Source organism: Sus scrofa, chromosome 6 (genome assembly GCF_054392235.1).
Source record: "Sus scrofa isolate SSC_HxYL_T2T_F1_AM1 chromosome 6, Sscrofa_HxYL_maternal_Yorkshire_Landrace_v2.0, whole genome shotgun sequence".
Classification (NCBI taxonomy): domain Eukaryota; kingdom Metazoa; phylum Chordata; class Mammalia; order Artiodactyla; family Suidae; genus Sus; species Sus scrofa.
The window spans coordinates 100,853,479-100,864,219 of NC_139388.1; the positions used below are offsets into that span (position 1 = coordinate 100,853,479).

Consider the following 10,741-nt stretch of genomic DNA (forward strand, 5'->3'; position numbering starts at 1 on the left):
ATCCCAGAAAACAAACATTCAGGTAAAATCATGTATCTGTATTTGTTCAAGCGCTAATTTACTGAGGTGCTAATGCAATGTTTGTTGGCTCTTATTTAGTACACAGTCTAAAAATAAGATCATCTGTTAGCACGAATTAGACATGTAGAGGTAACTAACATGAAGTGGGGTTAGATTAGGGGTTCATCAGCTCTACCTGATGGTGAGGGAGGGGAACTGACTTGCTGTCTGTACAGAAGTGCATACAGTAATTCTGTCTTAGCAGTGGGGAAACTTTGTGTCTAGAGAAGCTAAGTAATTTGTTCAAAATAATGCCACTATTAACTCAGTTGGTCCCATCTTATTTCAGAGTCCATGTTCTTTTAAAATTATACTATCCTGTCTTTCTGACAAAGTTTTAGCTATCCGGAAAACTCTCTTCTCACCAGCCAATAATGTATATATGATTTACAATTTTAATATAATTTTATGTTATTTAGTCATTTAGCAAGATAAATGATACTGATAACAACTAATCATCAGATGTTAATGTTTGTAATGACTAACACCTATATGTAATGCTTGCTAATTTATAAAAGCACTTTTTCATCATAAATTCCATATAATTCCTATGACAACCTGTGAAGTAATTCTTGTTTTACCAGTGTGTTTAGGCTTTGAGTCTAAAAGGCAGTTGCATGGAATTATGACCCCAAAACATTAGGGCTCAGCTCTTTTGCTTCCACATCTGATTTTGTTTCTGTTTTTGTTTCCCTTTTTGGCTATGCTGCACTGCTTCTCTGTAGGATGACAGAAGCCCTACAAATATCTCTTTGTAGCAATAACATTAGCCTCAGAGCCTTGACCTCCATGTTGTCTGCTGGGCTGGTTTACTATATCACTTTTAAATGATGTGTTTCAATTAAATTATAGAATTGTGGTATGTTAGAACTATATACCTTAATTTCTGCGAATTTAGTAACAGTATTTTTTTAACCTCTTAATAGTTAATGATTTATTTTTTAAGTGAATTGATTTCAAATGGAAATGTATAATTTTTTTTAATCTAGTCTCTATAGAAGCCAAAATCCATCGATCTTCGTTCTTCACAATGCAATGGAACGTACCAAAGACTGTATTCCGACTGGGACATAGGACATTCATGGAACCACATAAAGCAGGTCTTTTTGGACTCTGTCAAAACATAAAGGGACCATTGCTTTTGTATAACTCGGAATCCAGAGTGGTTTTGGCACAGGGCCCTCAGAAGCGATGGCTGCTCTTACCTGCTGCTCAGTGTTCTGCAAAGGAAAGGAAGCCATTCACTGCTCACCCACCCCAACCAGGGGTCCTTCACCACAAGCAGCGGGAGCACAAGCTCTTGCCCAAGAGGGTTCTGTCATCCAGTGCCATGTCCCCAGGAACTCCCTCGGAAAAAAAGGAAGAGCCTGATCCTTTACAAGACAGATCTATTAGTCTTTATCAACGGTTTAAGAAAACATTTAGACAATATGGAAAAGTTTTGATTCCAGTGCATCTAATAACTTCTGCTGTTTGGTTTGGAACATTTTATTATGCAGCCATAAAGTAAGTTTTTGCTTGAGTGCTTTTCCCTCTATTGTCAGAATGTTATTCTTCTTAACTGTACTAATGAAAACCTTTAAGTAATTTTTTAAATGCTTTAATGTCTTTAAAGTAGAGGAATGCTACTTTAAACTGTATCATCTCATTTCATCCTCATAGTAACCATAGGAAACAAGTAGTGTAGTTATTCCCATTTTATATATGAGAAAACAGATTAAGCAAGAAAAAGTCAGAACTACTTAGTTATTCCCCATATAACAGAGTCTGATTTCAAATCTCAGTCACTGTGCTTGCATCCCATCAACATCTAGGCTAGCACAGAAGTCAGCAGATTCTAGAAAATGGGCAGCACCATGACTTATATCTGTGCTTGTATATTTCTTAAAGTGTTTATGATTGTGAAAAGATAACTTATTTTGCCATATGTATGATTTTGGTTGGAAATTAGTAAGATTTTTGCCAAAGACTAGCTAATATCTGTTACAAACACAGAAATGAAAAATTTACAAACTTAGGCTTTGGTGTTACATCTGGTGACTGTCAAGGTATTTTGTTCTGATTAGAAGTTGATTTGTGTACTTAAAAACCTTGCTTGTTCAGAGGGTAGATCTCACGTTAGGTATTTTTGTCACAATAAACGTTTTTTAAAAAGTTAATTCGATGGGTAGAGCCTCCAGGTATTGTAAAGCAGAATTTCTAAACATCCTTTCTTACTCAATACTGTTTGTTCCTTTTAGGGGGAGATGTATTAGTCACACTTTTAGGAGCAGGCGTACATGTAGAAACAGATTTCCAGCGATTCCCCATTTGTTTCTGCCACCAGCAGAACTGAGTGTGCATCCTGGGCCCAGCCTGGCTGCTGTCAGGCTCTTCTTGCTGTGGCCTGGTGTGACCGAGCAAGTAGTGTGCCTACCATCCTGCAGGGAGTTCTCATCAGCTTCCTTAGTGGGTTTAGAATTATTTTATGCCTTCCAAAGTCTACTGATATTCAGTGTTTGGCTATTCTTAATGGTTTGATACTAACATATTATTTTAATATAAAGCTCACTCATTGGAATTAAAAGATGATGGAATGGAGACTGTTCTTATTCTTGGGAAACATGGGATTAGAAATGTTTCTTTACAATAAAAGTTCTAAAAGGCTTTTTTTTAACCTTGTGTAACTGATGCTGTTCTGTTTCTCTTATCTTTCTCTCCATTATGTTCTTGTTATTCAGTTATTTCTTCGTTATGTATCATTATTTTCTTTGCAGATATTCTTATATGTGTGTTTTATGGAATTGCCTTTTTGTTTATTAATGACATTTTCTGGACACATGTAATATTTATAGAAATCTTCAGAACTGCCCTCAGTTTTTTTAACAGCATAAAATTGTGTACCATTTTGCATAAAAATTTCATAGGCATTCAGTTCTTCTATTTAATTAATGGCTTTCTACATATGAATTTTCTCTTCGGAGCCATTGGGGATTTTTCTGATTCAGTATTGTGGAAGTGATGAGTTTTTTGGTGTTTCTTCTGCCCTCCTTGGGTTGCCTTTATAAGCATTCAGCCTCCAAGGGTACTTGTGTTTCTTTTACTTGTCCTTGCCTTCAGTAGGAGTTCTGTAACTTAAAAAGCAGACACCCCCCACCCCATCCAGAGAACCTAGTGCTGTTAATTAGACTTAGGACTATTTCATTGCTGTTTGCACTGGTGCAGTTGTGGTGACATTCTGCTGTCCCTGTGGAATGTACCTCTCTTGTTCTGGCCCTTTTCCTCTCTCTGTGACTGCCTGTATGTGAACATGGTGGACTCTCTAGAGTTATGTCCTTACCCCCCACAGCCTGCCCTTGGCTCTTGGTCAGCATGGGGGTTTGGTTGCCAGAGCTACCTCTGCCGCCCAGCTGTGACCGTTGATCCAGTTCTGTTGCAGCATCACATAGTAAGGTATATCATGTCGGATGTGTTGCTTTTCAAAATAGTGCCTAATGTTTTTATTATTAAGTCCTTAATACTTGAGGAATTGAAAGTCGATTTGTTCTAAATGAAAGTCTTCTCACAAGTGATACTGAGAAAATACTGGGTATGTTCAAATGGCAATGTCTTTTTCACTCAGATGATTTTATTGTAAAATTGGAGTTGACTGTCAAACACAGGTTTTCGGGTCAGTAGACTAGAGACTGGCTTTATTTGGTTTGATTTTGGCTGGACAGAGTTCTCTGTTACTTGCTTGTTGTCTACTTACTATTACAATGGGGGGGAAAACACAGTTTGTAACACGAAGGATTAGCGTTTGACGTGGCTACATCACTGACCAGTGTTGGTTTGAGTCACTGTCATGACTGGTGTGGCTGCCTCTTGGCATTGCGGAGCAAATGCCACTCTTTGTTGAGTTACCTCAGTGGTAGCGATCTCAAGCTTCGGAAATGTTTTATTTCAGTGAGATGTAAGTTGTGTCCACTCAGGTTTTGTTTTAAACTAAGTTTTGTTGCCACTTCTCTCTGGAAAAGTTGGCAGAGATTGTACATTTTCTAACAAGAACTCTGGTCCACTGGAGCTCTGTCCCTGTGTTTGGGCCTCATGTTTCTAAAGTGACACATGCACCTTGAGCAGAATCCTGACTGATTTTCAGTGCACTTCATCCAGACTGTGGGCCTACTTTGGTATCAGTTGAGACATCCATAAATCCAGCAGTTTGTGAGTCAGGCTAAGGGAAGTTCATTGTAAAATGTGACAAAAGTGGATATTACTGTTTGGATCAGACCCCCCTAATTAATATTTCATACATAGTAATTCCAAAGGAAATGAAAGTTATGTTTTTAACTAAGTCATCAGATCAATAGTTTAGAAAAAAGTGAGACCAAGTGCTTATTTCGTTTTACATAGGATACTCGTGCAAGATGTCTGATGTCATTAGTTTGTTTTTATGATAGTTTTTTTTTAAGTCACTTTGTTTTCTCTTTCCTGGTTGCCCCTGTGGCATATAGAGGTCCCCAGGCCAGGGATTGACTCTGAGCCAGAGCTACGGCCTAGGCACAGCTGCAGCAACGACGGACCATTAGCCAACTGCGCCACAGCGGGAACTCCAGTTTTGTTTTCCATTTAGCCAAAATTTTCCCCCCTCCATGCTTGCTGTTAAATATGTAGATTTTCCATACTGGACTTAGTCTGAACTAGGAAATGATTAGTGAAATAATTTGCTAACTGTATTGGTACTAGAAGATATATGATCAGCATGGTACTATACCTAGCAGCTTGATTACATCGGCAGAATAGCTAACTCTTTCTGCTATGCCCACGTCTGGCTTCAGTGGGATTCTGATGTTACATAAGAGATCTGAAAGGACGTGATGGTGGAGATAAAAGACTGGATTGACTTGTTGATTTTTAAATTTAACTCTTTCAGGTTTCCTTCAGTCATCTGGTTTCCCCTTGTTGATGGTGGGTAATTCTTGTTGATTATCGTCCATGTCTATTGAGAGTAGTCCCCATCTCCTAGTATTACAGACAAATCAGAGGGACGGCTTTTCCGCAGTCAACCAAATTACTTTTTACTGTTAAAAGTAAATTAAGCGATTACAATTACCATGATAATAACGGATCTAGGCAATTCCCTTTCTTGGTTACAAAGAGAAGGAGTACAAATACAGAGGAGCAACCTGTGGCCCTCCCCTAACTGGCAGCAGTGACTCCTGTGGCTCCCATGGCCATGCACTGAGACACACACAGAAACAGCTCTGCAGCTTTCCTTTGGAAAACCATTTACCCCGAATCTAACAGTGAGAAGACAGGCAAATCCAAGTGGAGGGCTGTTCTACCACACAACTGGGCTGGGCGCTTCAAAAATCTCAGCATCAAAACAGACATCCTGACTTCCTCCTCAACAGAAAGTGCTAGGCACCCCTTCTGGAGTGAAGGAACTAGGAGCCATGACAGGATGGTGACAGAGGACACACGGGGCAGTTCAGGGAATTTTAGCATTAAATGATACACTGTCTTAACTAGATGCTGTCAGGTATGTTAAGCTGTAGTAATTGTGTTTTACGAAGGACAGAACAAGAATCTGGCTGTGAGTTAGGGTAAAGGAGCGAAGTGAGGGAGAGAGCAGGGAGCAGAGTGCCAGTGTGGCAAACTGCTGACACTCAGAGAAACAAAAAGTAAATTAGGGCTTAGCAGCTCAGAGTAGGAGTGTTTCTGCCTTTCTTCCTCCCTTGAAATTTATTGCAATTTATGGTAATTGCTTCCTCGCCTGCCTTTTAAGTCTGGTGATAGAATAGAAGATCTTTTTAGAATAACTGAAGTTTTCCTCAGACCCAAAGAGTCCTTTGTTCTTTGCATAATAACACAATAAGTGGTGTTATAATTTCATTGGGTTTTATGATAATGGTACAGTTTGGCGGGCAATTTGGAGTTAAAAATCTTAATGTCTTGAAGTTTTGAGTTGGATCATTCTAAGGAACTGAAGATCCTAAGGTCACGTAAATGAGTCTGACCCTTTTCTGTTAGGTTGCTTGATGCTGTTGATTTGCTCTGATAAATGATTCTATTTTTCTCAGTGTGCTAATGTGGAACGTTCATGAGCAAAAGCTGTGAACAGTGAGACACAGCAGACAGTGGTCTTCATGCATGTCTTGTTCTTTAGAGTGAAATTAGAGTGCTTGGTGATGGATGCACAACTGACTTTTAAGCAGAGTTTGATGTTTTCAGATAATCTTTTGAATATATTTATCCCCAAAAGTTTGTATATATATAAATTACTTTCTGTTTCTTTCTTAGAGGAGTGAATGTCGTTCCTTTTCTAGAACTTATTGGGTTACCTGACAGCGTAGTAAACATTCTGAAAAATTCCCAGAGTGGAAATGCACTAACAGCATATGCCCTGTTTAAGGTAGGTACTGCTGTGGGTAGACGGCTCCTCATACCAACACTGCAAAAACTGTGTGTAGCTCCCAGAGTTACCTTTGTAACTTAAAATACTGTATTTCATCTCATGTATCTAATGACTAAATTTTTAAGTAAAATGATGGTTTAGGAAGAATTTCCTTAAAAATAGGTTGTAACCTGCTGTGATGAGACAAATGTGAAACCTGAGTTTTCAGCAACAAGTCATGTCTTTAATGTCTCTCCTATTGATAGTGTCTTTTCTTTCTTCAGAGATCACATGCCACCTGACTTATCAGTGAAATTTAGCATTTATTTTACTGTTTATAGTAGTTTATCTTCCTAAAAAGTAAAGTAGTAAAAATAAATCTAATTGTCTTATGTGATAAACCTTAGACCTAGTTGTTGATGTTACACGTTTCAATTTGGAATTGTCTTCAGGACTATTCTCTAGATTCAGACAATGACGTCTTTGTACATAGTATTTACACCTTTGGGGGTCTTTATTTTGGAAGAGGAGACTCATTGTAAATTGTGGGGTTTAGCCATATTAATCTAATTTTTCTCAGTTGACAGAAAATTACGAGGTTCTACATAGCTTCATCCTAAGAAAACAGAAAACATTTGGAACCTAGATGTTATTTTGCTTCTGTTGTAAAAAAAAATTCTTAGGTAGTACTCAAAAGTAACATTGTTTTATTCTGTCATCCTTATTAAACTTACTCTGAAATGTTGGGAGGTTTCTCTTATAATTTTGACTCGAGGTACTCGAGGGCTAAAGCTTAATTGCTGAGTTTTTCAACATAGTACTCTCGTAAATTATCAAGTTTTTAGTTACAGTGTGTAATTTAACCTTAACAAAGCCGCTGTTATGAAGGTGTAAATCATTTCCCTAGTTCTAACTGCTGCCTGTCCTGTGCCCTCATCTCCCTGTCTGTGCATTGGGGTCTTTTTAATGTCTGTTGCCTTTGGTTTTGAGCGCCTGGGAATTTAGGACCACATTTTCTTTTTCTCTGCGTTCCCACTGGGCCTGCACTGTGTTCTCGAGGCACGTGGGTGCTCAGTGCCTGTGTGCCTGCTTGGAATCAAAACACAAGGCTGTGCTTGCAGGTCGACTGAAGTCTGGTGACTGCTCACCTTCCTCTGAGGAGGGTCCTCCTGGGTATTTTCTGTGACCTGCAGTTTCTCAGGTCAAGCAGCAAACACTGAGGCTTGTTGTCTCAGGATGTGATGCAGCCTCTCTGCTCTTATGACTTTCTATTTGTACCAGTTCATCTGCTAGTTAGTTTGGGTCTTTAAATCTCTGGTCAGCTGACCTACATGTGTCTCTTACATATGTGCCATCTTACTACTTTTTGGCCTCACGGAAGTTTCTGGTTGGGATTCCAGACCCAGCGTGGACTGTAGTGAGAAAGGAGCATTAAGCCTGGAAAAGTCAAAGGAAAGAGATATGGAAGTAACTGTAAACTCAATTCAGTAAAGAACAAACATTTGGCCTGTGCTTGCCTCTCAGCTTGGTTCCTATTTACACATGCAGCTGGGCAGGGCTTCTGAGCCCTGGAGACGCATGTCCCATTGTCAGGAGGGTCCTGAGCCACCTTTGGTTCCCAGTGAACCTACAATCAGGCTCACTGGCACAGGGGTACAGATCTGGGTGCTGCCACTGCGAATGTTCTGTAATCCTGGGTCAGCATCTAGGTAACAGGTACGTAAAGAATGTTAGGAGGGAAAATGCCCAGGCCGTAAGCATGTTAGCCTCAAGAGGCAGTGAAGTAACTGACAGTCTGGTTAGTAACCAGAGTTAAGACAGCTGTCATCATCTGTATTGACGCGCCCTTTTGCCTGCTCCTGCAGATTGCGACGCCTGCAAGGTACACCGTGACCTTGGGAGGGACCTCCTTCACTGTGAAGTACCTGCGCAGCCATGGCTACATGTCGACGCCGCCTCCTGTGAAGGAGTACCTGCAGGACAGGATGGAGGAGACCAAGGAGCTGCTCTCAGAGAAGATGGAGGAGACCAAGGACAGACTCACTGAAAAACTGCAAGAAACCAAAGGAAAGGTTTCCTTAAAGAAAAAGGTGGAATAGGGGGCCTCATAGGCCAGGTTTATAGACAATTCCTGCACTTTAACCCTTTGGAGACTATGGGCAGAGATTCATGCTCCTGATTATTTTTTTGGTTAGCAGCCTAAATATAGCAGATCTCTGAGGGTTAAAGAACTAATAACTTTTCAAAGGTAAACATCACTAGAAAAGTCAGTGTTTTTTAAAAGAGAAATGAACCCAGCAAAAGAATTCCACAGTAGCAGCGGTAAGCAGTGGTCTGCGTTGCCAGAGCCCTCCTCCTTTTGTTTTTAGTTGCAGCTGTAATTCATGCAGACGAGGCAGCCTGGGAGCAGGTGGTACGGCCCTAGGCAGTTTTAATACTGCGTCTTCATCTTTGTTGTTCATTGAGGTTTAACTATATTCCATTCTCAGTGTGTAGACAAACTGTTAACAGAACTGCCTACTAAATAAGAGATATTTAGTCTTTCTCTAAAAACAGTGTATAACAGTATTTTAACATCTAGTTATGTGGATTTCATATGAAAAAAGCTGAATGAAAATTGAGTCGTATATGTGAAGAAGATATATTGGTTATGTGTAAATGAAAAAATTGACCCTTTAAAAATGATTTTTACCTGAAGCTTGTCATAATCAAATTTCTTAAGCAAGTCTGCGTGGTCACAGCACTTTCTCACTCAGAACGTAAAACTCTGTTGTTCCTGCACCATGTTGTCTCCAGCTGCCCTCTCAGAGGGAAAGGGAGAATCGTCAGAATCCAATTTCTTTTGGAGATCAAACACCCTCAGCGGCACCTGAGCTTGTGGTTCTCAGCAGTGTGGGTTTGAGGATGAAGACTGTGTCTCCACCAGCCAGTCTGTCTTGATTTTATTGTGGAGTCAGTGTTAAGATTGTAGCTCGGCTTTTCCCTTGCACTGAAACATCCTTGCTTGAGCATTTTACTTGAATTTCTTTAATCACAAAGCTGTCATTAAATTATCTGCTTAGAATGAAATTGACTGTCAGGTGTGAAAGTTGCCACAATTGTGTGGGTGTGTTCGAGGATGTGTGTATCTATTTCCTTTTGCTCTAACTGCCCTTACTTCACTTCTAACCTTTGAATGGATGCTGGAAGAGGGAGCAGTCTCTTGTAGACTGCTCTTGATTGGATGAGGAAAGAGAATTCCGAGGGCTTGTAGGAAGCAACCCCTCAGATCTCACTGCTGTGCCACAGAATTTCGTGTTAAGTATTGTGTGGCCAAACTGAGAGAGTGCTTTAAAGGGAAAAAAAAGTTTACGTTTGATGCACCTCATCAGCCTTTGGGGACACTTCTTAAATGAATACACTCTGGTGAACTCTTTCTTTGTGCGGGTGGGCAGACAGGTGCAGGGCAGGGCTCACTGCCGCACTCAGCCTCCTCAGGCAGGATGGCTCCTGATACAGCCCAGGGTGTGATTTCAAATTGACAGCACATTTTCAAATCAAGAACCGTGAACATGTTTTAGCCTGTTTATTAAATAACTCACAGTTTTGCAGATACTAAATGCTAAGATAGCTATTAATAGGTTTCTTGTTTATTTTTTTTAACAAATTGTTACTGCCTGTTTTAAAATCATGTGTTATGTGAAACTTTCTCCGTAAACAAACAATTTCCTTTTACTTTTCACCTTGCACAGGGCATGCTTTCCAATGCAGACAAATTGAGTGTCTTAGAAGCACTAATAATCCTGGGTGCCTGCCCTTGGCTTATTAGCCCATCTGAGAGTTGTTGCCATCCAGTTTTACAATTGTGTTCATCCAGTTACAAAAAGTGAGATGCTGGGGAGTGCTTTGTAATTCTCTAGTAAAAAACTCTCTGAAGGCGTACGTTTTCTTGTCATTATTTGGTATTGGGAACATTTGATCTTTAGGAGCTGCTGCTATCCTGTTGCTAACCTAGTCCTTAAGGGAAGCTATAGAAAGCGAAAGGGGGCTCTGGAATGTGCAGGGAGGAGTAATCGCAGCAGGCAGCTACAGGAGAGCCCTGCGTTTCAAGTTCACTCTTCCAGAGCATGTGGGGTAAGTACCCTAAACCCTGTTTCATTTACAGTAAACCTGTCCTTGCTGTGTGTGTCTGGTGTACATGTCTGTATTTAGATAGGATTGTTGACATGGTAAAGAGGGCGCATGGCTGAGACTTAACATCTATAAAATGGATGAGAAGTGTTTGCTCAGCAAATTAACAATTGAAATGAAAACTAGATTACATAGAAGACTGAGTTTATTCAAGAA

The 10,741-nt window shown here is 40.1% G+C and overlaps 1 protein-coding gene across 9 annotated transcripts in view; it reads left to right on the forward strand.

Moving 5' to 3' along the window:
• Positions 1-10,336, forward strand: part of MIMS1 (mitochondrial inner membrane scaffold 1) — a 31,091-nt gene extending 20,755 nt beyond the window's left edge. For all 9 annotated transcript variants that reach the window (XM_084964139.1, XM_084964142.1, XM_084964140.1 and 6 more), the window contains 3 exons: positions 1,050-1,566; positions 6,322-6,433; positions 8,281-10,336. In XM_084964139.1, coding sequence (XP_084820265.1) covers positions 1,091-1,566; positions 6,322-6,433; positions 8,281-8,514 — 822 coding nt within the window. In that variant the 5' untranslated portion in view covers positions 1,050-1,090 and the 3' untranslated portion in view covers positions 8,515-10,336. The remainder of the gene's footprint in view (positions 1-1,049; positions 1,567-6,321; positions 6,434-8,280) is intronic.
• The last annotated feature ends 405 nt before the right edge of the window (positions 10,337-10,741 follow it).